Below are 26,803 nucleotides of genomic sequence, written 5' to 3'. Positions count from 1 at the left end.
TGCAAAGCTGGGCGCACATGGCTGCTAGAGCGAGCCCGGCCTCCGGTGGCGGGGTCCGAGGGGCTGCCCCGTCCCCTCACGGAAACGGGCCCCGTGGGAGAGTGGGGGTCTCTTGGGCAAGGTCGGCCGAGCCCTGTGTGATTGGTTTTGTTTGTGGGGTTTTTTTGTTGTTTCTTGTTAGCTAAAACGGCATAGAAAATCTATCAATCCACGGGGCTGTGGGTGTTTTCAGATCTCTCGAAAACACTGTCACCTTATAGTGCAGTTCACCGCAGGAGGGTCCCTGCACTCCCCTCACGGCTGGGTGCTGCCTTTCGTGGGGGCTTGGAAGGGTTTTGTTAGTTATACTGATTGGGGAGCTAGAGAAACGCTGAATTCATCTGACAGGTAGGAAAAAATGATGTTTGGGTTTTTTGTTTGTGTTTTTTCTTTTTTTTTTTTCCCTGAAAATATTAGGAGATGATAAAGTTCCAAAAATGTTGCGAAGAGCCCTCGCGCAGCTGTCACTGAGCAGCATGAAGTCTGCAAACGTATGCATAGGTCGTCCAGTCTTGATTACCTCTGCTGATGGACGACAGGAGGTGAGACTGTTTCTTATTCCTACAGGTGCTTTTTTGGGGCTTTCAGCATGTTTCTCTTGTATTCAGCAGGGATCAAAATGGAGCATGCGTTGAGAAAGATAGTGAATGGGCTTATCCATGTTTCCTACACTGTAGTTACATCTTTATTCTCAGTACTGATTTTTTCCCCAGAAATGTATGTCATGTGTGAATATGTGTATTATATTTTGTATGATATATATATACACACACACATGTTTTATTTGCGAAGAAAGAGTATAGCCCTTTTCTTTCTTCATTGATTTGAGGCATTTCTTATAGTGTATGCTTTTGGGTCATCTGCAGAATGTGTAGGGTCTTGGAGGAATTTTTTATTGCCTTTGTAGGCAAAACATAACCCTTTCTTTCTTGAAAAGTGTCTTGGATCATATCTTAAGAACTCAGTGCTACTTATATCTTACTCTGTGGCACCAGGTTTTAACCTAATCCTTCTTCCCCCTCAGCAGATGTTTTTCGTAATAAAACATTGCTCCTCCTAAGTGGAGGACTGGAAATGGTGGGAAGAAAAATCCATCTCAACTGACAGTTGTTTGCTTGGAATCTCATCCTAGGTCTGTACTGCTTGGCCCACCACAGGCTTTCCAGGCGGGAAAGTTGGGCTGAATGAAACCACACAGAAGAACCTGAAAGTAAATCTGGGTGATGCTGTCACTGTGCAGCCTGTAATTGGTGCAGTCATCCAGGCAGAGGAAGTCAATGTAAAGTTGAGGTATGGAACTTGTTATAACCTAGTGAGGTGTCTGCTTTGCACTGCAGACTCTCACCTCCTAGAAGATGCTATTTTTCTCTCTTGCTTTGATGGTGTTAGTACCCACACAAAATCAAACACGTGCAGATGTTTGTAGGGTTAAGATTAAAGTTTAATAACTGTTGGCTTACTGCTGCTAACTGCTCCCTCCTCTGTGAGCAGTGGAGTGGCTCAGCTGTTGTACAAAATCTCAACTGAGGTGCTGTTGTGAGGAACATAATGACATTAAGCTCATTAGTCTTAAGAGGTTCTTTGTTTTATGTTAAATTAATGAATAGTAACGGTAGCCCAGCACCTCCTGAAGCAGAGGTCAAGCTACCTGCATTGCGTTTGCATTAGGCAAGGGTGTATAACTGCACGATCAAGGCAGATTCATTGAACTTGTCAGTCACTTGTAAAGGATGAGGATAATCTCTCTGTGTATAGTTGATGTCAGGTTAGAAGGAGCCTGTGTTGCTGCTGTTGTCATTAGGAAGTATGCTGCACGCTGCTATCTGAGAAGCTCTTGTTGAAAAGTCCTCTTGTGGTTAAGAGAAATACTGGCTGACAGGTTGATCACAGGAGTGATTTTTTTTTAACCACTTTCCTTAAAAACTTGCCCTTTGTATATGTATGGCTTTGTGCTCTGCTTTTATTTACTGGAATATTTTTTAGGATTGCAAATTCTGAGGTGTTTCTTTTTTAATTGGAATTCAGTCCAAAAAAAGGAGCAAAAGGTACAAATCACAGTTGTCTTGAAATTGTGAATGCTTTGAGAAATTAGCATTTTACCCGATCTGCAGAATGACTTCCTATATTTGTCATTCTCAAAACATTCCACAGAGTCAGCATTTGGGTTGATGCAGAATCTGATCATAGTTAATTCCTAGATAAAGTTATTTTACAGTTACTTTGAAAGTGTGCCAACACTTCAATTTCTATAAATTAACTTCACTTCCCCGTCAAGCCTCTGTTTTCAAACATGGTGTTGTTGTCATCCATTTAAAAGGGAAGATGCTGTTTTCCAGTGTACTGACTCTCAGAAGTGCTGGTGAGGCAGTCTTGCTTTGTGTCAGGAATATAACCAACTTAACTTTAATTACAGTTTTACTGGTTAATTTGGCTGCACATTGTATGCTGACTTCATGGCATCAGCTTGCTTTGCCCTCTGTGCCTCTTTCCTCACCAGAAAATGCAAAAAAGATATCTTTTTGATATGGCTAATTTAATCCTATAGAAAGTTTTATTATTATTACATACTGTTTGGTTATAGAAGTGTTTGAAAACAGTCATTTCATTAAAAAGCAAACCCCACATTAAATTAAATAATTATGCATAATCTACTTATATTTCCCCATGTTAATATGCATTTTTTCTTCAAAGCTGAGACTTTTACTGAAATATAAGCTAAGGATGAGGTCAGAGAAATTGGACGTAACGTCAGAAATATTTGATTACTATAATTTTCTTTGGAAACTGTTCCACAGTCAGAGGTTTCTCTCTTGGCCAGTCAAGAGTCAGGCTCTGAGGGTTGTTATACATATGTACCACCAGATTAAAAGTCATATAAATGACTTTTTCTAGAATTACTCTAGGAGGAAAAAACCCAAAACTGTAACCGGTCTGTTTTAAGCCTGTTCACTTATTACAAACCTTAGTGCCGTTCAACCATGTAAGAATATAAATTATTAAAAGAAATGGAAATCCCATTATCTGAGTACTGCCTAGGTTTCTAGACCCTTTACAGTTGTAGCTCCTTCTCTGCAAATTAATACCTCTAGGTGGTTGCTTGCGTACATAATTTAGCTTTTTCTTCCCTTTTTTTTTTTTTTTTTTAAAATCAATCCCCAACCTCAGGCCCAGAAACGTAACGGGGTGTGTTTACTTGTCGGGAAGGGCTATGATATTTTGAGCACACTCGTCTAAATTAGCATAATACGCCTCTTTCCCTTAAATTACTTTTTTATCAGTAGAATTGAGAAATAGGGGCTTATTTCTAGGTTTAGAGCGCCCCCCGTTGATCATACTTTTATTTGCAGCAGCTGTAACTGCCTTAAATGCCTTGGCGTTGCTGCTGTTGTGCTCTTGCTGTAATACTTCTCAGTAAGTGCTTACAAAGGTTGTGGACAGTTCTCTGCAAAATGGATGTGGTCAAAACATCTTGTTGTGAAATCAGAAAGGCTAATGTGTGAGGCTCGTACAGATTGGCTGAGGGGGTTAAATCCTATGGAATTAAGAAACTGCTGAAAAAAACCCAGTTTAATGGGCTTTAATGAAACGTAAAGCTGCAAATGAAACAGGCAAAGGGTTGTATGGATAAGCCACCACTGAAAAAAAAAAAATACTGAATTGCCACAGTCTTATACCTTGCAGTGTATCTGAGGAGTGGGGAGAGATAATGATGTCTGTGCTCTTAGTGACATAAAATATTTTAATAAACATCGGAGAAAGACATTCTCACAAGACACCTTTTACCTTTCACTTGCTTTGGGCTAAGAGCACATTTGTTCAGTTGTGTGTTAAATCCCAGTCGAGAAAATGCTATAGGCCTGGCCAGGGCTGGTGAGGCTTAAGGCTTATCTGTCGAGTCGCTTAAACTTGGTTAAATAAAAGATTAGAAAATGTGTCATGGAGAGAACTTCTACTGTTTTGATAGTGGATGTGCAGTGCTTAAGGGGTGCATGGTTTTGCAAGTGCTGAAGGTGCTCGTTTCATGAGTAAAAGACGTGTATGTGTGTTTGCAGGGTTGGAAGAGACTCAGTTTAGCTGTAATATTTTTTAATTCAGTAAATGTAGCAATGCCTGTTTTGCCTGGTGAGATGAGAAGTGTGCATTTCATATTTTTAATCTTAAAAAATGGTAAATATAAGTTATGATATTGCCTATTACAGCATTATGTATAGAAAAACTAACCCACAATTCAGTATACATGCTTCTTTTGTTGCTATGTGTCTAATATTCAGAGTTAAGATGATATGATTGATATGAAGACTGGCAAGCGCTCATCCATCTTTTCTGTTTGTGGGGTTAAATCATATCCTATAAAATAGGTGATATTTATTATCCTGGTGCCTTAGTGGTGTGGACTCTTTTTTGGTTTTGAAGTAGTTACTGCTTGGAAAAATACTTTTCTTTTTTTTTTTTCCCTTCCTACCACAGGGACAAAGATGCCACCATTAATGCCGAGGAAATGTCTGTCTGTCTACTGAGAAATCTAGGTACAAGTTTTGTTGCTTCTCTTCTGACTGTTTAATTTTTATAGTAGATCCACAAGTTTCGGATAGAAAAGCAAACAGTTTCCTCTAATGTTCTCAATTGAGAGCTTATAGCAAAATAGAGGATGTTAGCCTGCTCATGCTGCTTTTAGGGATTTGTCTTCTTTGGGCTAAATAATTTTGCCATGCTGTAAATATGTAATTTGCATTAATTGTGATTCTGTTTCTTCTGATCATTATACATACTGCTGGTTCAGGTTACGGCTTTCTAGCAGTCATTGCTGGCCTTCTGGCTGATATTGTGATGCTCTTCGGACTTTACTTGCAGTGTGAAGAAAAGACTGCAATACTATGCCTTAAAAACAAGATAAGGGATCAATATTAACATGAAATCCCATACTCTGAATTAATTTATTTTTTTTTATGTTGGTGGTAAATGAGGAAAATTGCTCTTTATTGGGTGGTACATAATTATAAGTAAGGCAAAAAAAGCCAGTTAAGCTATGGAAGATAGCACTCACTATCACTCACTCAAAGCACTCACTAAAAGTTGTTCTACTCAAAGGGAATATTCTGATTTAGGAATTAATAACACTATTGCTACGCTAAGAAGCAGGAAACAATGTGCATTCCAAATTCATGAGTTTGGAAATACTAAATCTTGTTTACATTTATGCCTTTGGTTTTTTTTGTGCCTGTAGGGTGTGTTCAGATCACATTGCCTAATCTTCCTCTGTTAATGCAAAGGCTAAAACCTTGCCTTTTTGTTAGGCCACGACTCTCAAAGAAAGCTGTCTAACCATGAACTGTTGTGAACCTGTAAGGCATGCAGCAGATACAAAATTTCTACTCCTTACTAATTCTGTAATCTCCCTTCCTATAGCATGTGAAATTTGAAAGGCTCAAAGTAATGATGTTTAGTATGACAGAATACATATGATACTGATGAATGTTTACCCAGTAGTCTGCTTGTGTATAAAAGGATCTTTGAAATTACCTGAAATTACCTGGAAATTACCTGTCTTTTGTTATGTTTATTTAGAGCGCTCCCTAGGCTTCCTTAGAAAGAATTGTTCCGATACAAGAATGTCTGAATGTTATTGCTGCCAAAGTAGATTGAAATGTTGTCTTTTTTTTTTTTTTTTTCTTTTTCAAATCTTCCCATAGATGGGAAAATTGTTTTACCAGGAAACCTCTTGTCTTTCGCCTTCTATGGCAGACTTTGTAACATCGTGGTGATGAAAGTGAAAGGAACTGATGGTGCAGAGCTATCTGCCCAGAGCAGCGCCATTTCCAGTGATGTGCATGAGCTAGATGTTGAAAGATCTGATTTGGACACAAGTACGTTAGATTTGTCCTTCCAACTCGGCAAGATGGACATTGATGATAGTCCAGAGGTTGCATCTATGAGCACACCAAGCAAACTGATGCATCCAAGTTCACCACTTACACCCAGTTCTGCTGTGACGGCCAGTGGTCAAGGTGATGGTCATGGAGAGAAAACCTGGAGCAAGGGAGATGGCGCAGACCTCAGTGATGATTTGGAGTTGCCTGGGAAAGGAGGCAGTGAGGGTCTCCCACTAACTGGCAAAACTGGAGCAATAAGCAATACAGACACTTTTTATTTCATTTCTTCAAGAACTAAAATCAATTTTATTGAAACAAGGTCCAGTGCAACAGATGATGGTGATTGTGAATCTCAAGTCACCTATGATATGATAGGAGGTCTAAGCAGCCAGCTCAGAACTATTAGAGAAACAGTTGAACTGCCCTTGAAGCAAGCTGAACTGTTCAAGAGTTACGGTATGATGCCTAAGAGTTGGCTTTCTTCATTTGATATTAGTTTTTCTTCTTTAACATGACTTTTACCTTATTTCATTTTTTTTAAAACCAAGCTATTCCAGGAATGTGCACTGAATTTTATTTAGTGCTGGTCTGGTATACATGTGTGTTCAAACAATGTCAAGCTGTGTCATAATTCTTACTGTATGGATACTATGAAGATGTTATGATTAGCTCTTGAAAAATAATTGAGTAGGGAAGAAATACGTGTCTGTAAAAAAAAAAAAATTCAGGCATGCATCAGCAGGATTTACAGCAAATAGGAAAGACTTCTGTACTTGTGCATCTAAAAGGTGCAGATGTTTGTGTCATCATAAGATTTCAATTTGTTCTGGTAGAGTCAATTAATTATATCTTTTTAAGTTGGTAAAAACTCAGTCACATTAAGTCATCTGCTGTTTTTATCCCTGTGTGTTGTAGGGTTCCTGCAAAATTTTAGGGAAGTTTTTGAGGCTGTTTACTCACTAGTCAGTGTGTTTAGTAGGGAATGACAGGGTGGAAAAACTAATATGATTACTGTTGCCATATATAAAGTCATACCTAAGATACATAGAAACTTTGGGGATTTTTGTGGCAAAGATAAAACTCTGTACTGTGTATTTATCACAAATGGATATGTATGAAGTAGACGTGTCTGCTCATTGTGCTTATTTAGGTGTGGATCACTGTGAGACAGGGCTTTTACCTATAAATATTTCTTCAATATGATGTCTTTGAAGCTTTTTATTTCTCTCCCTTATCTCTTCCCACACATAGGCTTAGAGAGGACGTGATTTCAGTTATCACTGGGAAAATTCCCGAAAGGCACAGGTGGCTCTTTTGGTGTGCATTGCTTGGGTGTGATGGGCAGGTGTCAATGGGATGGTGTGAGGCATCTTCATCCAGATGTGGTCCAGCTCAATTCATTGACCTCCAACCTCAGCATCACCACATGATTTTGTGTTAGCAGAAAGTTTGCTTCAGCATCAGTGTTCTTCGTACTTAGTCCCCGAAGTGCTTGATCAGATTCTCTAATAATTACATGAGAGATGATGATGTTTCCTCATTAGTTGCAAACCTTTCATAACCATCAAAACGTTGAGAGACCTTGCTTGCTCACGGGGAGCAAGGCTGTCAGCTGAGCTGAGACCTTTTGTTCAGCAGCTCCATTTCTTGCCAGTACCAGAAACACCGCATGAGGGAGCAGCACATGCCTTAATGGACTGTTGTAAAGTAACTCTCCTTAAAGACACTATTTCTATCCTGTGTCAGTTAGCAGACAATTTATTTCTTGTATTTGGGCTTTCTGTCTATGCCAGCTCTACTATTCTCCATCACCACTGGGATGTGACCTGCCCTTCAAGCATTGTTCCCTGTCTGGTATTGCAGTACCCAACTGATGTTTCTTCTTTGGTTGGGTTTCAGCAATGCCTTTAGTGACAGAGTCAGTCCTTTGTCAAACTTTTCTTCTTTTTGCTTTCTAATTTTTCATCTTCTGTTTTTGGCTTTGTGCCCATTCAGTTTGGCTTTGCTGGTCTGCAACTTTTTTGGGGGGCTCTGCCTGGTATCATAGTATTACTTCATGCAGTTACCTATAGTTTCCAGTTTTAACTGTACACGGTCGTGCTTGTTCTTCAGGTGGCCCTTATGTTCTGTGCCTGAACGTTTCTGTCTGAGGTTTCTTTGAGTGTTGAAGAGAAGTGGGTTTCTGACATTGGAAATTTGTAATAATGACACTAAGAATCATTAATAACTTACTAAAGCACATTCATGGATGTTAGGTACTTAGTTCAATAATTTTTTTGGAAAAAAACCCCAAACAGACACCACAATGCATACAGGGAATTATAATGTTGAACTACTGAAAAACATAATGATTGAAATAGTTGCTTTTTAATCAGAAGCATCTAGACCTTAAAAGTAAAAAATACAGATCTATGCTCTGTATAAGAGTGCTCTTCCTACTGAAAGCCTACAATTCTGTCAAAATGATATGTCTGTTAAAGAAGTTAATGCTGAGGTCAAGTTATAACTGGTAATAACCAGGACAGTGAAATGTGCAAGTGCAGGTTGTTCAGTTATAACTGGTAATAACCAGGACAGTGAAATGTGCAAGTGCAGGTTGTTCAGACCAGGATTTATCACAAATAACTTCCTTCTCTGTTTGTGTGCATGTGTTTGTTGAAAGGAATCCCTCCTCCTAGAGGAGTGCTCCTGTATGGCCCTCCAGGTACTGGGAAGACTATGATTGCCAAAGCCATTGCAAATGAGGTTGGTGCTCATGTTACAGTTATTAATGGTCCTGAAATAATCAGCAAGTAAGTCCACCCGATTTATTTTCATTGATTTGATAAATATATCAACTCAAAGTGTGTCCTGGTATCTGTCTGTTTGTGGATAAATGTAGAATTGACTATGGGCTATCTGCCCAAGAAAGTAAAAAACTAATGGGAAAGGGTTGTCTCCAGTAGGGCATATGTTTCCTCTTGTAGTAAGAGAGGTTTATTGGATTTGGCCAAGAAATTTGTGTAAGGCAAGAACTAAATTAAAGAGGGGCTTAAAACTGCATCTGCAATTGCATGTTTGCTAGTTCTGCAACAAGAAGCGTGGCTTGTTAGGGCATAATTGAAATGAAGGTGGCACTGCACCGAGTAATGTCTCCAGGGATTTTTTGTTTGTTTGTTTGTTTGTTTTAAAAATATAGGTAAAAGTGTTTCTAACAGAAAAGAGAAGCTTTATTCTAGTTACAAGATGGTTATATCTTTGCCTGTGCCCCATTTTACCTTAATTTCTTGTCCTAGTGGAAATAAGATTTGCAGGTACTTGGGGACTTTGAAAGGGTGTGCTATGGCTTTTTGGAACACATGAGCAGGAGTTTTCCAAGTTGCCTGGAAAAGACCAAAATATGATTTTTATTGAAGTATTTTAATTATTTTAGGTTTTATGGGGAGTCTGAATCAAGATTACGTCAGATATTTGCTGAAGCTTCCCTGTGGTATGTTCTTTTGGATAATTTTTACTTTTACCACTTATTTGCAGTATTGATTCCAGCATTAATGTTCTTAAAAGAAAAACATTTGCAAGAATCTTTGAATTGTAATTTTTTCCTGCAGTGGTTTTTAAAAGGAAGTAATTTGGTTTATATAGAGCTTAGCTAGAAGGAAAGCAGTGAAATTCTAGTATGCCTATTAAATGCTTTTGGACACTACCCTTTTTAAGGGACTGTTGTAGACAGTGCCAAATCGCTCAACCTGTATCATTAGTGTATTGTATGCTTATTTCAACAGATGGATGCAGGAGCCAGAGTTTCACCTGGATCCAAATTTTTCTGTCTAGTTTTATCTTTGGAGACCAATGTAGCACGGTGCTGAGCCTTGGAAGCCAGTTCTAAACGAGCTAGTGTTGGTACTGGCTATAGCACGCCTCTGGATTAGGCTGGCGTTCTGCCCAAATTTATTAGACCTTGTTAAGGCAGACTTTAGATTTCCAGATGATTGGTGTTCATAATACATCAGCAAAAGACTCACATACTGTATTTGTAGAAGAGGCAAATAAACTGCTGCCTTTTTACTCATGTTGATCTTTGGGAGAGAGAAATAAAAAAGTAGATTGGTAGGTCATCTTGAAGGTATTAGTTGTTTCATATATTAGTCATTTTAGTTCAAGGTTGAAACTTTCAGTTGCCTGAAGGCGTGGGATGCTTGTCAATTTTTGTAGGAACTGGATGTTTTTCATAAACAGCTTTGCATTTCTCTGCCATGGTGTTTTAAATCTTCCTGAGCACCTTAACATTAATTTCTCCCCCCCCCCCCCCACCCCCCTTTTTCCTCTCCAGTCAGCCCTCCATTATATTTATAGATGAGTTGGATGCACTCTGTCCCAAGAGAGAAGGGGCTCAGAATGAAGTTGAAAAGAGAGTTGTTGCTTCATTGCTGACGTTAATGGATGGCATTGACTCAGTAAGTAGCCTGTATTGCAACATTTAACGTGTATGGGGACTAGCTGCACAAAATAATTTTGCTTCTATAAAGCAGCCAATTTTAGATGAGTCATTTGGGGGAAAAGAAAACAGGCTTAGGTGAGACTTTATATAGTAATCTAATGCTATGTTGGGTGCTAAGCAGAAGATGTAGGAGGGGAATGTCTCCTGATAACTATGAGATTAAAAGAAAGTAAGCTGTCTTCCATTCACTGTCTTCCCTTTGCCGCCTTCTACTCTTCTAGTTTTGCAGATAAAACTGAAATTTTAGTGATAGCCCATCATTGAACAAATCCAGGTTTTCTGGATTTCTTTTTGCTCTGAAATCAAAGTAATGAAAATATTTCTGGTGGTACGTAGGCTGCATTATTAAAGGCAACAATAGGTATTTCAAGATTGCCATAGTAATATTTGGGACATAAAAAAAGCCTTCTGAAGAAACAGTAAATTTGTGTTGAGTACATTATGGATTAAGCCCATAAAGTTGGCAATATTTCATTGATAATTTTATGATTATCAGCAGGAAACATGAAAGAAATCTGTCCACAGTATGAAAATTAGTTTTGTGCTGTTTTATGTAATCTGCAAGTTTCTCGTTATTTTTCTGCATGATAGTTTGAGTTGTCCAGTCTGGAGTTGTTCATAGGCAGAACATATTTTCTGATGGCAAAGGGAGATAGATATTCTTCCTGCAGAAAGTGCTTCATTCACTAAGAGAATGGTACTGCAAGAGACCTCCTAGCTGATTTTTGCCTCACTCTAACAGTGAAAAAGCACAGCCTGAGGAAATTGTTTAGGATTTTTGACCTTGGTTTTCCTGCTGTAGCTACAGGAAGCTTTATAACCTTCTGCCTCTGCTGGTTTTGATACCTTAAATAATTTGTTTCCCAACCTTGTTTATGCAAAGTCTGCTGATATCTTTCTGTTCTTGTGCCAGTGCTGCCTTTTAGGTTAAACACTGCTTTTTCTTTCCTTGGTGCTTACTTTCCTGATATATAAAGCAAGGTAGAAAAGTAAGCTCTTGGAGATTAAAGTGGGAGACACTGAAATGAGGGCATCTTGGAGGAGAGGTTCTCTTGTATTATCTGTATGTGTGTGCAGCCTATAATATTGCTAAATTGCAATTAGGGATAGGTTGGATGGGATCATTTGTGGGCTATATATTCTGAAAAGTTTGCTTTCTTCCTCTATAGCTAGCATCAGGATTTTGGTGTGTGTCATAGTTGGGAAAAGTAAGCAAGAAGTATGTTTATAAGCAGTGTGTCTTTCAACTGTATTTTAAAATTAATATTTTGCATTGTTTGATGCCTTCAGGAGGGCAGCAAAGGGCAGTGCTTGGTACTTGGGGCCACTAACCGTCCTCATGCACTAGATGCAGCACTGCGCAGACCCGGGCGTTTTGATAAAGAGATAGAAATTGGAGTCCCTAATGCCCAAGACCGTCTGGACATACTCCAAAAGCTTCTCAAGAAAGTACCCCATTCACTCACAGCAGCAGAGTTGGCACAACTAGCTGATAGTGCACATGGTTATGTGGGTGCAGACTTAGCAGCCTTGTGCAAGGAAGCAGGTAAGACTTTGTGTATCTTATTTAGGATCTTACTTTATTGTTAATCTCTTTATTTTGTTTAAAAGAAATCCACAGTCTGTACTAATAGCTTTTAAACCAATGAAATTTAATTTTTGTGTCAAAGAAAATATAGCCAAGCATGGAGTCTGAGGAACACCAGTCTACTCGTGGGCACATCAGAAAAAGCCTTTGAGTATTAATAGATTTGGAAAGTGAATGTCAAGATAAGCAACACTGGGGAGTCCTCTGTGCCAGTTCTAACATACTAGAGCGAGCTAGCTGTCTGTCAGTAAACCAATGGTTTCGGGAGGTACCTGATATATCCCAGAGGGTTTTTCTGCTCTAGAGCCTGCCCCTTCCATACAAAAAACCCAAGTCACTCAGGCTGGACAGGTTGTCCTGCAGGTCCTTGTTCCCAGGAGACTGTGGGCCTGAGAGGTGTTTCCTGTGGCTGCCTTCTTTTGTGCCTGTATTTCATTTGCCTGCAGATGAGGAGCTTGTGACATGGGCGAAGGGATCTTGTGCACCTGGGGCAGGTTGTGCCATGGAAGTGGGAGAGCTGGAGAGCATGCCCAGAGCTGGGGGCTGGGAAGTGCCCCTGGCCTCCAGCACAGGCATAGCCCGGGAGAATTATCCACACATTATGCGGCCAGGGTTCAGTATGTTCCAGGGAATACTTAAACACAAGTTCACTTCTGTTTTCCTTGGATGAAATATTAAAAGTACACTCTATCAATTCTTACATTTTGCTAGAATGCGTCTACGCGGTTTAAGTGTTGGACCTTAAATCTCCCCATGAGCAGCCTTTTAAAACAGTCTAGTCAAAATATGACTCTTCAGCTCTGCTTATGCGTGTTTGCTCCCTTGGAGTTTGCAAATATGTTTGCTGTATGTGTTGGTTACTTTTATTTCCTTTGGCACTGGGACAGCTTCCTCTGGCAGTGGCGCAGTGCACAGTTAATTCTTGCATCAAAATTAACTATGAAGATGACGGAAGTTTTATTAAGGGTGATGGCACCTGGAACAGCAAGGTTTTTACTTGCCAGTTTCCTGAATTTTTAAGGGATAGTTCTCAAATATGAATTTATGGACTTTTGTATTGATCAAGAAGAAAAAAATATGTATGGACACAGACTATTCATTTTATAGTGCACTTCAGTTGGCCCTGGTTGTGTTTTAAGCTCTAAATTAGCAAACATTCATTTTAAAACAAATATATACAAACAACAATAACAAAAAGATAAACTCCCTTTTTACTTTCCTTTTTGTGTGCTTTTGGAAGCCTCTCAGTCTGCCTGTCTCACAGTCCTCACGTAGTAAATACTTAACTAATGTAATCTAAAACTTTCAGTGAGAAGTGTTGTGGTTTCAGTTCCAAACATGACCCGGCCTGGGCTTTCCTTGTGCACATAGATTCTGGACACTTCATAATCCAGCTGCAAATCAGTGATATTTATACACTTAAGGAGGGCCTTTTAGAAAGGAACTTTTGAACCCTGTGAAAATGGAACATTACCTGCTATGTAGAGCCAAAACTTCTGGCATCTACCTGTGACTGGTTGCAGGACGATCTGAGAGCTTTGCATCCAGAGCTAATACTGGGAATGGGGGAAGGAGGATGTCTCCTTTCTGTTGATCTTTGTTCTTCAATGCTGTTAAAATTTCCTTGTCATTCGTTAACTTGGAGTGACCTCTGCTGGGGATAATACAGTCCAGCGCACTTAACTCTTTGTAGCCCACATGTGTTTTTCGGAGAGTTGCAGAGGCATGATTCTGTTGAAGTATGACATAAACTGACTTTAAGTTGCTCGTCGTTAAGGAACAATCTCAGTTGGATTCTTTTTTTCTGATTAAGCTCTTGAATACCAATTTTTATATTAAGTTTTCAACACCTTGTAAAATATTAGTGCTTTCACTGGAGTTAAACATAGAAAAGACTAGCTTTTATGAGCCAATAATTCTCATCAGCGGAGCAAGGTTATTTCATATGGCAAATTTTCCAGTGTTTTGTCTAGTCTTGTTTGTCGTTCCAAGCAATGGGCTTCTATTGCTTCACTTAAGAAACTGAACTGTGGGCCAAGATAGCTTGTTGTCCAGGAATGTTCTCTGATACTCAGCTGAAGTTTTCCTTGTTTAGTTTTATCCCATTATTTCTATTTACATCCTTGTATAACACATTCACTCTCCCTCCTTAGTGTTTACACCCTGCAGATATCTCTAGGCTGTTCTCATGTCCTCTACCTCCTCATTCATTACTGAGCCAAACTATAAATATTTAGCTCTTTTAATCTTTCCTCATAAATAAGTCCTTCCTGCCTTCTGAGAAATCATGTTGATTTTCTCTGAACTCCCTCCAGTTTGTCAATAACCTTTTGGTAATGTAGAGCTCAGAATTGAACCTCATATTTCGTATATATTGCAACATAAACCATGATACAAACATATAGTTGACTGCTGGTGCGCGTTTCGAAATAACCAAAATGCTTAATGTTCAGGCAATATCTGAGTTAAGAGTTCTTTTACAAAGTTAAGGTTGCTTGCGCCACTTCCACACATGATGTGTGGGTAAGTACAGGTGAAACATGAAAACTAATCTAGAATCAGGAATTCTGAACTCAGAAACACACATTCAGTTTTTGGTACAAGATTATTGTCGCTTGGGAATTGTATTGCAGCAGTGGTCTTTGGGAGTCTTGAGTCCTGGTTACCCCATTTATATCTGTAGGTACTTCAGTTGTGGCTGGAAAGTTTACAAGCTATGTTTAAATGTTAAAATATGTTTATATTCTTAATACCCAGTTTGGATCATTTCCAAAGGTCTCATCCTTCCTTATCTTTATATTTCAACTGTGGTCTTTAGGACATGTATTGCATATGTACTGCTTATATAAGCCAAGGGTTTGTAATGGTAATTAATGTAACACATGTAGTAATTGTATGGCTATGATAGGCAAACATTTCACTTTTATTTCACTTTTGCATCTATAGTTAGGTTTTCTAAGCTGCTTCATTATAAAAGCTTTGATGTTTGTCTACTGTATAATTCTGAAGAACATGTGAAAAGTAACTAGCTATTGTAGAGTTAAACATATTCCAGCTGTTTTCTTGGCAGAAGTTATTTGTTCTCCGGTGCAGGAATTGCTTGGTGGTACTTCTGGGGTCAGACAGGCAAGTTTTCTGTTCTGTTCAGCAACTCTGTACGTTTTCATGGAAGTCATTAAGAAGTTTTAGGAGCCTTTAATATTCTGCTTTCACTGAGTGTTTCTAGGCCCCTGTGTATATGGTGCGTACAGACTTGCGGTGTTATGTATGCTGGAATGGGCAAGGAAAGGAGAGGTGGACGAGAAACCTGGAGAATCTGGGCAGTGTGCTCTGGACTTGTCCAAACAGGGTATTATGACCAAACATTTGTGAAATATATATATATATATATATCTGTCTTATTATCAGTTAAGAGTGGTTTTTATTTGATCTGCTGAATTTTTAAAATATGAGTGAATTTGTTTTTCAATGCCACCTTTTCCTATAGTAGGTTTTCTAGCTTCTTACAAAATGAAACTGCAAAACTTTGTGACTTCATAGGAAGAATGCTAGGTATCATGAAGCTTATAGTATTGTTGCAAGAGTTGGCATCAGGGTGACAGGCATCAGCTCTGTAAATGTATCTGTCTCAGCTTGAATTACTGTGCAGAGTACTTGTATCCCCTCTCACATGTTGAGCAGGTGTTATTTGTCTGTTTTACAAATAACTATGGTCCTTCCAGCAGAACTAAAGGTTAAACTGGTATTTCTAACATGGCAAGTATCACTAGCTTAGATGCAATGCTTTCAGAATTAGCGTACCTCATCTCTGTGCAATGTTACATTATCTGTAGTGACTGTGTTGGAGAAATTTGGATTTGCTGTGACCCTCTACTGCCTAACAATATATTTGCATTTCCACAATTAACTGCATACTTTCATATAGGTTAGCAGCATAGTATGGAAAACCTGCAAATACCTTGATGGGTGCTGGACATGTGGGCATCACCTTGCAACAGGCTCCTTGTGGTAGACTCTTGAGGACTTGAGTGTCCTCTGAGGGATTCACATGCATGGAATTCTTGACAAGGGCTTAGCTGTGTGTGCAGCTAAGAGTCATATTCTTAAGACTGGGAGAGGTCTACTGTGTCCTAAATTACTTAGTAGACTACCTTTTAGTGTGAACAGCTGCCTTCTGAATTGTTTTATCTCAAGCAGAGGCAGTGTCCAGAAGAAAGACTCTGCCATATCCTTATTCATATTGTCAGTGTTTGTATGTCCCTGAGATCTTGTTGCTTCTGCTTTAATTAATTTGCCATGCAGGCTTTTTATTAATTCCCTAAGAAATATAATGGTTTTGATTTAATGACAAAGATAAGCACTGCACTTATTTTTTATTTTATTTTTTTTTTTAAACATATGAAATGTCAATTGTGTAGCAGGGACATGAATGGTATAAACTGTACTGAACGTTAGAAGATGCTTAGCAACAAAGGTTTCCAAATATAGCAATTTATTATAAACTTGGCCTTCTATGGCTGCCTGTAGCATTTCAAGAGGGTGAATATAAATATAGCTTGATTTCTTCAAGAAGTGGGTTCAGTCATACTGTTTACAGAGAAAGGAAGTATTTGCTTTATAACTCTTAGAATTTATCTTGGACATCCTTGTTTATTACACATAATTTCAGTGTGCTGCTATAAAACACTTGGACTGCGATAAGATAGCATCATGAAGAGAGGAAGAACAAACGTCTTTGTTTAAATAGTGGTCTCTCTTGCAATAACATCTGTTTGGTTCCAGTGAGGATGCTGCATTGCAACCACTCTAACTCTGAGACTTCTGTGAAGGAAGTGCTAATTACTTTGGTTTGCATCAGAGTGTTTTTTTAAACTGCCTGGTTGTAATACAGTAAATGCAGTTAAAGGTATCACCTTGCTTGGCCTTTAGGATTATAGCTCTTCACTGGCTTGAAATGGCTGTTATAAAAAATCTTACAGAAATAAGAAACTGAGCTACATCTTCAATCAGTAAAAATCAGGATTATTCTGCTGAATCTGTGAAGCTGCTTGTGTAGACATATGATATGGTCTGTTGCCTTATGTTCATAATTTCGGAGTCCTCTTTTTTTGGAGATTTTATAGTCTACGGTATTCATTTGATCTTTTATTACCCCTGCATTCTGATGAATAACACAGCTGGGATGGAGAATCCTTATGCTGCTTAATTGATAGCCCTGTATATTGATTATATGTAGATACTGGATGTGTAAAAGTATAAGTTATTTAAGGGGATACTGTACCTGGCTTTTCCTGCAGCTGAGAAGCTTCCTGCTGTATCTTTTATGATCCCCAAAATAGTTTGTGCAATCCACTTATGTTAAAAAGAAAAAATAAAAGAATTGGGCAATTGAAGGGCTGGCTCCTAGGTGTTTTGTTTTCCCCTGTAATTGATGGGTAAGTAAATTCCCCTGAAACCCAGGAATGTCTCTTTGTTAGATCTATGTGTTTGAGGTTTTTTTTCCCCAGTTTCTGCAGTTTTGGTAGCCTGGCCACCTGCAAGGAAACGTGAGCCCTTTGGGCTAATGTGATTAACAGTGAGTCTTTGCGTGTGCTGAGAACCAGCCTCTGACTGGTGTTTGAATTAGACAAACACTGTGTTCAATATGTGAACACATATTAGCTTAGTATTTGTATCTCAAATCCAAGCTCTTCATTTCAGCTCAGTCTCAGTCTCGATGAAACAACCTAGTGTTAGGGCATCAAGAATATCTATCCTTTCTTTAAGCCATAAATACTCAGTCTGAACCTTTCTCAACATGATTTGGACCTGAGTTCTTCTGGGAGTAAATATTTTTCGTGGGCTTTAATCCTAAATGTAGGAACTTGGGCTGAGACACTGTTGAAAGTGTAGATATTGACAAAGGCAGTTGACAACCAAGGCAATGGGGTTGTTTTTTAGTTTGTTTGCAAGTTAACTGATTGCAGTTACAGATTTAAAAGGGAAAGCAGTGCTTGACATGCTATAGTTTTTTTTATTCCCTTATGGAAAGTGACTGAAAATACCATATCTATGTTGTGGTTTGTTTGGGTGTGTTTTGTTTGGTTTGTTTTGTTTTGTTTTTTGTTTTGTAGCTTGGAAAAAGATTGAAGCTACGCTGATGCAAACAGTCTGCTATTGCATTCTCTAACTGCATAGTGGTTCCCATTGGACATTCAGAATGAGGTGGGAAAGGTCACTTGCCTTTTTATAAAAAGGTGATGTAGAAAATGTGTTTTTTTTGGAGGGGAATATGAATAACAAATACAGTCAGATGGTCAATACCAAAAAATGTTTTGTTATGAAATTGAGAGATTTTTGCAGAAAGAGCAGAACATTGGATTTTGAAATGCAGTGAAAAGTTCAAGCACAAAACAGAAGTAAAGCTACAAATTAATTTTTTGACTGGAACAGTTGAGTTCTCTGACACCGTGTTGATATTCAGCATTTGTGAGTTTTAAGTTAGTGCTATGTTCTGTAGGTTTAAAGTTGGGTCCTTGATGCAGAAGCTGTTTTTAACCCAAAGCAGCTGACCTAGTTTGCTGTCTTTAACAGGTTGTGAACAAATGTGTCCTTGCTTGCACACGCACATCGCAAAGCAATGTGGCTTTTTTGGACTCGGGCTGGAACATATGTTTTTTCTTCTTGTGTCTTAGAGCACTCACTCAGAATCATTGCTTTTGTGCAGTAGAGGCTACATCTGGGTGCTGCTGAGCGGCTTGAAGGAACATGCTTGAGATTAGCTGGAGTTGACCTTATTCTTGTCTGGGGGAGCTCTTTGCCCTCTCTCTTAGGATGCCCTTCACCCAGCATCTTGTGGCACAAAGACAAAGTCAGATTTGTTTTATAATTGCTCTCTTAGACATTTAAAATAGTTCAACTACTTTCCTAAGATTCCACAAAAAATGTGTTATTTTAGCTGCATAGGGTTAGATTCTCACCCTTTTACTTTAGTTTGGTGTCATTCTGGTGTGATTGCAAAATTTCTGAATCTCTTTTTCCCATCCCCCGTGTGTCTTTTGCATATGCTTGGTGCAGAGGTGTTTCCTTACTGCAACTGTCTTTGTATCTAGAGAGGAAAAAGTCTTGCTCTGTTTGCCTCTCTGCAGAGACACTGGTGCACGTTAAATTGCTTTTTGTAGTTATTTTTCTTTATATAAAATCTTGGGCCTGTTAGGTTTTTTTTTTGTTTGGTTTTGGTTTTTTTGGGTTTTGTGGGTTGTTTTTTTTTGGGGTTTCTTTGTTTTTTGGGTTTTTTTTGTGTTTCATTTTGGTTTGGTTTTGGTTTGTTTTGGTTTTTTTTGTAACGGTACTTGATTTTTGTTTTAGTTTGGAGAACACTGCACTTAACTGCAGTCAGGGCATGTGAACTTTTGGTTTTCATGTTAACTAAATTTAAGTGTTTTTATCTGAAACTGGCTTGCAGTTAATTGGATGATGGGATTGCTGACTTCATGTACACAGTTGAGGGCTGGGTATTTAATAATCTGTTTAAAGCACATCCCATTCTGCCTGCTATATTTATATAAGTAGGAAATAAAGAATATATTTGGAAGAGTTGGTCAATAACTGTCATTAATATTTTAAAATAACCTTCATGACAGAGAGACACCATGTTCTTGCTCCTGCAGCTTGAGTGGTACAGAAGAAATGATACTATTCGTGTGTGCATATAGAAACTTCTGTGCTTGAATGAGTTTGAGGGTCCACCCCAAAACAAGTTGTTTGTATTGAAGAGTGAGGGGGTGCAAGACATCAAAGTAGCCTATGTTGGTGCAGCCCTATCTATGCAGACTGGTGAGCTGTGAAATGGCAGTCAGAACATCGTTCCTCAGCTTGCAGATGCTGAAAATTTAGCATTATGTCACTTTGCTTAAGAATGGAATAAATTCAGGGCAGATACTGTCTTGGGCTGAGTCACTGGCCAAGCTGTGGTGAGAACAGGCGGTTCTGTGTGGTCCCTGTTTATTTTGTAGACCTGGGAATCAACAGGATGTTGGTAATCCAGCTCTAAGTCGCATCGACAGGAGTGGTGTGCTAGTCGCTATTATGCTTATCAGGGTTTGTGTCTCTTGGGGGCTTCAGATCTGGATGCAAAGCTGGATGAGAGCTGTGTGCCAGGCAATGTTATTCCTCTAGCAACAGAAGAAATCTTCAGCTGTCTGTCTAGCACCTTCGAATGAATGAAAATGATTTAACCAAGACGAAACTGATTTTTGAAGACACTCTACAGTCTACTTAGTCTTTCAAATTATCCTATGGGTTTGGTTTACTTTTTTTTTTTTCCTACAGTGATCCAAGCTGCTTGCTCCCCTGTGTTAACTTTGAAGGTTTTACAGATTTAAGAACTGAAAACAACTTCCTGACCTTTAATCTCTGAGAAGGGTTTGGCAAAACTCTGGACTTCATTCTTGGTAATACAACATGCTGTGCACAGAGTCATTCATGTTAACTGGTGTTTTGCTGACTGGAAGGTATTCTGCAGGCAAACTTTCTCAGTATCTGAGTAAAAGAAAAAATGCTGTTTTCAGAGCTCTGCCTTTTTTCTGAGTAAGCTAGCATCAGCTATACTTCAGGCAAGCTATTGTGGTAGAAATGGCACTATAGGGGAAGAGTTCAATGTTAGAATTCTGACTCCCTCTCAGGCTCCAGGTAAAATGTTTTCCTGGAATATATAATGGCAAACTTAGGATTTGAAAGCAGTCTTAGTTCTTTTGCTTAGTCAATAAAAGATCCTCTGGTGAAATGTGGCTTGATTTGTATGTCTGTTAGTTCTGCAGGAGCAAAATCAGTTAGCAGTAGGTATTTGTATGTAGCATAAATAGCTGCTGTTGGGGACAGAACTTCAGTATTTTCAGGCAAAGTTTCTGTAGGTTTTCTGACTTCAAATGTTGCTGTATTCAGACTTGACAGTGTTCCTAATTACAATTAGACTGGCATTTAGCCACTAACTGTTGCTTCTTGCCTTTCTGTCCTTGCTATTCTGGTAGCCTGGCAGTCCTTATTTTTCTTCTAACATATGTATGACAAACGTTAGCTTAGCTACATTTATGTATGAGAGCAGGCTACAAACAGGCAGTCTGGTATTCCTTATTTCCCTCTGTTGTCATTGTCTGAGGATAAATGATGTGTGTGTACCTGATCTGTGAATAAACTGTTTCCTGTATGAAATAAGTTTTGAAAATACAGTTCCTCTTTCCTTCCTTCCTTTCCCTCCCCTGTCGTAACTCTCAACAGCTTTTGGTCTGCTCCATAGACATGTTCCAGCAAATGCCAGAGCTCTTCATGAAGGACTATAAATTGTGAACATAATCCCTACAGTAGATTAGTGCTCAGGTTGGCTGAGTGAATTTGCAATGTTATGGTTACAAGGGATTTAAGGGTATTATCTTTCCTGTGCAAACAGTATATGAAGTTCTTCAGGGATTTTCCCATGTATGTACAGTGGGGGAAAAAAAAAGGACAAAACAAAATCAAACCAAACAAAAACCTCAAGCCAAACAGTGGAACAACTTTTGTATGCATTGCCTGTGAAGTCAAGTACACTGTTCTTATGGTTTATAAAGTTCAAAATTGATTTTAAGCTATACAAAATGCTCTTCCTATGCATAAAACTTAAATTTTGAAGTATGGAATGTAAAGATCTGGAAGATCCATCCAGTGCCATTAGGAAGCTGAAATCTTTCCATATGCTGTTGAGCATTTCCACTTTGCAGCCATGCAGGAGAGAATCATGTTGGATCTGACAGCTGTCACAGGTAGAAATGGTATGTGCCTTCTTGGTATGGCTGTAACAATTTGGGAGGGAAATGCCAGATTAGCAGGGAAAGTAAAAACATTTCCTTTTGTAAACAGTCTTACAAGATTACAATTTCTTTGAAGCTACTTACAGATTCTGGTAGGGTAAGTCGAGACAAGATGGATTTGCAGAAGAAATAGCTGATGGGCAGTAAAAGGTGCATGAATAACAATTTTGTTCAGTTCATTTCCTCAAGTGTTGTGTATATTCTGTTTCAGAAACCTAAAGTATATATGTTCATTGTTTTGAGTGGATGCTTTCTATTATTTACAGTAGTCTCTAATTAGACTGACAAATCTAACAGTGGTGTAGAGTCTATTTTTAGGGTCAGACATTGTGATTATGATCTAATGTGCCATACTTAGCTAAGCTATGAGCAGTAAATTCTTACAGGGAAACAATGCTACTGATCTGGTACCATAGCCTGCTACCAAAGAAGGATCATCTGTACCAGAACAGGGTGTTCTGCTGGCTTTTTACTTTCTATCCACTTAGTTTCCTCTGTTCTAGACAGACAGGATGAGTTAGTGGGGGTAGAGCATACAGTTGCCGGACTGGAACAAATTGTTTATTTTCCATTGTTTGTAATCATGCATGACTTATTATGCTTGTTTCTTTTACTTATTTGTTTTTTTTTTTAACTGGGATTTTCCATCTATGACCTACTGAGAATCAGTGCTGTTCACTGTTGTAAAGGCTGCCTTAAGTTAAGTTTCTGCTCTGCACAGGTTAGTCATAGAATTGTAGAATGGTTTGGGTTGGAAAGGACCTTAAGATCATTCCAGCCCCCCTGCCAGGCAGGGATGCCTCACACTAGACCATGTCGCCCAAGGCTTTAGTCCTAGGGACCAGTCTTGTATCCCTTTACTAGAAATAGGTAGCCCATGCCTGTGCAAACTATCCCACTGACCATACAGCAGGCTAACTACATTTGCATCCTTCCTCCCCTCACACAGGACTTGAGCTGGAATAAAACAGTGAAAACCCACCCACCTATTTCTTGGCCTCGTCAGTCACTGCCAAAAGGCTATTGATATTCATGAATCCTTAAGAATGAAGTAGCATTGGAAAATGCTGTGCTCAGAGGCAGTTCACAGCATTGACATACACTCAAACCAGAACACGCCCATGTGAAAGATACCCAACAGCTAAGCTTAGACGCTCAGTGTTTTCTGAGGTGCTATGTCTGAATCTTCAGTTTGTCTACATTATAACTCCAGTACTGATAAACTTGGCTTTGCTATAGTGTTTCAGCTCCTTTGCCTCTGTGTTGCTTCTAGCAGCATGTTTTGCAGCCTACCCTGCTTTTCCTTACATTAAATAAGGATCTTTCAGCATCTTGAGAGAAGTATGTGTTTTTCTGCCTCTGGCAAGCTGCTGCCTGTATCCGCCTGTTACTGAGACTTCCCACCGCCCTCTTTCCTCCCCACTCCCCCTCTCTCCCTCCCCCCCCAGTTAGAGGTCAATCTGAAGTGCAGGAAAGAATGATTATGATAACAGGAGGAAACAGGAAGAATCATGCTTTCTTTTTCAATCTGTTTTTTATTATTGTTTTAATGTAAAACATTGTTTCAATTAAATGCTGACCTGTGCAGTGGCGTGTGCGTGCACATGCTGAAATGAATTCAGGCTTTGTTTGGAAAGCTGTGACCTCTTTATTCCTGTTCTGGATCAAGGCTGTTGCGTCTTAAACCCACTGCTGAGGACTGAAATTTTACTCGTGCTCCCAGTAGCGCTGGCAGTAATGGTCCTTAAAAGCGGAATTCTCCTTGGGCATTTTTATGTACTGTTGTCTCTCAATTTTTAAAATAAACTTGCTTGTTTTTAAGAATTCCTCATGTCATGGAAAAAAAAAGATAACCATGGCACCATTAAAATGAATCAAACGGGACTGGTACATGATGGAGCAATGGAGCAGATATGTATAGAAATGAGCAGAAATCTTTACCACTTACTTGCTTTCTCTATGACTTAATTTCATAATATGCTATTTATTCTTTTTTTTTTTCTTGTTAAGCGGAGTGAATTAACCAAAAAGGAGCTATAGGAGTCAACCCCAATACCTGCTCCCAGCCCCAAAGTGTTAACTGCAGTGACACTGGAATAAGATATTCAGTTTGTTATTTGCTTGGATGTAAATTTTAAACGTGGGTGGGGGTAAATCTATATTGTCTTTTTTAAGTTTTTGTTTGCCTAAAAGGAACTCTCTCTAAGATAAGAAGCGGGGGGGGGGAGGGGGGCGGGAGGAATAACATAAAAATTGTCAGGATGGTTAAAATGAGTCAGTTATATTTTATACTTGTCCTCTGGTGACCAGATTTTCATTTTTCTCCTTGGCCTCTTGGAATGCTTTTATTTGTATATCTTATTAGTTCTGGATATTCTGTGCAAGGGGAAACCTGAATTACGAACTTCCCCCTTCCCCCCTCCATTATTGTATTAAGAGCCTGGGTATTGAATGCAGGTGCTCGGACTCTGCCGTAATTGGCAGTTTCTGGAGAGACACCAGCTGTACTGCTTCACAGGGGAGATATTATATCTCTTCACACATTGTATATATTGTAGAAAACTCAGAATTCCTGTCATTGTCAGAAACTTTGCATGTCTGCGTCTATAGAAAAAATCCGCTGGAAGTTAAAACCAGTTCTGTTTTCAGAAATAGCTTATCCCTTTTATTGTCCTTTCATGTAGCACTAATTGATGTTTTGGTTGGTTAAATATAGCAAAGGTTTCTCTTTGTGTGATCGTGCAAGGTGCACTGGTTTCATACTAACTGCCTCTTTTTTTTTTCTTTCTTTTTTTTTTTTGTAACACATGGCAACCGATATTACATATCTGCATGTGTGTGTATACCTGTGTACAAGATTATACTCATCATGTAATAATATACTGAATGTCATACTTGATAGTTTCAGTTCACAGAACAGGGTTGGAAATAGAAGTGACAGAACTCCGAATTATATTAGACCTTAAAAGGCATAATTATATAGTGGGAAAACCGTGATGCTTCTGGGCATCTTACACAACAGAGACAGTAGCTGCTCTCTCTGAGGAATGCCTGGGTCCTCCAGATGGTACTGCTTGGTCCTGCCCGAGGAGTATTGATATATTGGTGGTTGGGACTTGCGCAGGTTTTGGAGGATAGGATTAAAGGGGCAAGCTAGGAATTAGTATCAAGATTTATAGGTATTGTATGTGAGGGATTTGACCAAACAAAGGAGAAGGTAAAAGCTCTGCTTGTGTTTAAATCATGTGATCGCTGAAGGGAACGAAGAACTATCGAGTGTTGTAGGGAATGTTTCTTGCGTATCAAGAAAAATACGAGTGTCTGGCATCTTACTAAATAGCAAAATAGGGTTCCAATGAAAGTAAAAGAAATCTCATCAGTTTGTTTTTAAGAGCAGCTTGGAAAATACAGTCCTACTAATAGAGGAATGGACAAGGTTGCAAATGTCTTATGTGAGCTGATTTAATGTTTGCCTTGAATATTCATTATCCCTCTTCCTCTGTGCTTTAGAAACGTGTTTGGATCAATATGTGGATCTTTGGAGGTTTTGCCCTGTTAACTTCATCTCTGGGAACACAGGGGCATGGCTGTTTCATTCTGTGTTTTGGAAGAGATTTAGTTTATATTCTGTCTGTGGTCATTAAATCCCCTTTTTCTTGTGCTCTCATCAGAAGTGTCTCGCCTGTTCTTTGACCTAGTTAAGGCTCAACATTGAGACATTCTTTTGAACATAATTTCCTTTCCAGTGCTGCTGTGTTTGTATGTTATACACTCTCTGTTTGTGAGAACCAAGAGGAAGTCTACATATTTCCACGTTTTTCTGTTTTTAATAGGTTTGTACGCATTGCGGAGAGCGCTGGGGAAAAGACCTAACGTATTAGACAACGAGGTGGCTGGGTCAGTGATGATTGCTTTCAATGACTTCCTACAGGGGATGAATGATGTCAGGCCCAGTGCCATGAGGGAGGTGGCGGTCGATGTGCCAAAAGTAAGTCTTTTTTTTTTTTTTTTTTTTGCAATATGCTAGCAACATTGTGAAAGCCACGTTAAGAGTTGTAGTTAGGCATTTAAATGCCCCTACCGAAAGAGTAATTCTGTGAAGAGGAGTCCTTAAGTTGCCAATAAATGTTGTGTGTCATCTTGTGGTTTGCTTATTTGTTTAATTATAATTTTGAAGACCTGTTTACAGAAGATAAAGTTCCTAATGCTTTAGGAAGAGTTGGTGATGCAGGAGTGTATCTCCTGGTTGGTAGTTTTATATTCTGAGTGGATTAATGGAGTAAAAATCTTCAGATGTCTGCTCAAAGCAAGTCCTGAACAATGGTGAAAGCTGAAGCCTATTGTAAAGCAGACATAAACTTAAGCAGAAACCAACTGCTAGCGTTTGTCACCAATGTGTATTGAAACAAAAATGTGGAGAGCTTGATTGCTATGATTTTTTTTTTTTTTTTTTTTTTTGGGTAACACTGGTTAAATCTGCATACAATTCATACTGCTGTGACGTGAGCCTCTTCAGTGGCATTACATGGTTTTAATTGTGGGCAGAATTACATACTGTAGGTAGGTTATCACTGCCAAGTGGCTACCAGTCAGGGGCTGTCATTATATGAACAGTTCCTTTGGTTCATCTTTACCCTGCTTGCTGCCTTCTCAGTTAGGTGTTATGGTAGCTCAGTAGCAGACACAACATAAATTGGGCTGGGGAACTGATCTGGTTTAAGATGACTGATCTGGCTTAAGAAGATTCAGCAAAAGAAAATGTATTTAATCTTACTAAATCTTGACTCTGCAAGTGATTGTGCTGGTGTTTCTCAGCAGCTCCCCAAGCCCTAGAAGAAAACATTTATGTCTCACTGCATGAAGATGAGTCATCTGGGAATTAGATTGCACAACTGTAGACACTTATTCCCAAATTATAGGAATGGGAAATAAAATCTGTGAACAGGATGCTGCATGCAGCCAGCTTGGATATCACACTTGTCTTGTTAAGAGTCCTCGCTGTGTA

The 26,803-nt window shown here is 39.0% G+C and overlaps 1 protein-coding gene across 7 annotated transcripts in view; it reads left to right on the top strand.

The window, feature by feature from the left end:
- The window catches only part of SPATA5 (spermatogenesis associated 5), a 197,257-nt gene that overhangs the window by 264 nt on the left and 170,190 nt on the right, over positions 1 to 26,803 (top strand). For all 7 annotated transcript variants that reach the window (XR_003990412.1, XR_003990411.1, XM_030478201.1 and 4 more), the window contains exons 2-10: positions 457 to 581; positions 1,172 to 1,329; positions 4,507 to 4,565; positions 5,730 to 6,365; positions 8,572 to 8,701; positions 9,322 to 9,378; positions 10,219 to 10,342; positions 11,677 to 11,932; positions 25,632 to 25,786. Coding sequence is in view for 5 of the 7 variants with exons in the window: in XM_030478201.1 (XP_030334061.1) it covers positions 457 to 581; positions 1,172 to 1,329; positions 4,507 to 4,565; positions 5,730 to 6,365; positions 8,572 to 8,701; positions 9,322 to 9,378; positions 10,219 to 10,342; positions 11,677 to 11,932; positions 25,632 to 25,786 (1,700 nt within the window). In the remaining 2 variants the exon portion in view is untranslated. The remainder of the gene's footprint in view (positions 1 to 456; positions 582 to 1,171; positions 1,330 to 4,506; positions 4,566 to 5,729; positions 6,366 to 8,571; positions 8,702 to 9,321; positions 9,379 to 10,218; positions 10,343 to 11,676; positions 11,933 to 25,631; positions 25,787 to 26,803) is intronic.

This window comes from Strigops habroptila, chromosome 3 (assembly GCF_004027225.2).
Source record: "Strigops habroptila isolate Jane chromosome 3, bStrHab1.2.pri, whole genome shotgun sequence".
Classification (NCBI taxonomy): domain Eukaryota; kingdom Metazoa; phylum Chordata; class Aves; order Psittaciformes; family Psittacidae; genus Strigops; species Strigops habroptila.
The sequence above is the reverse complement of the archived record's forward strand: the minus strand, read 5'-3'. Positions and strand labels throughout refer to the sequence as shown.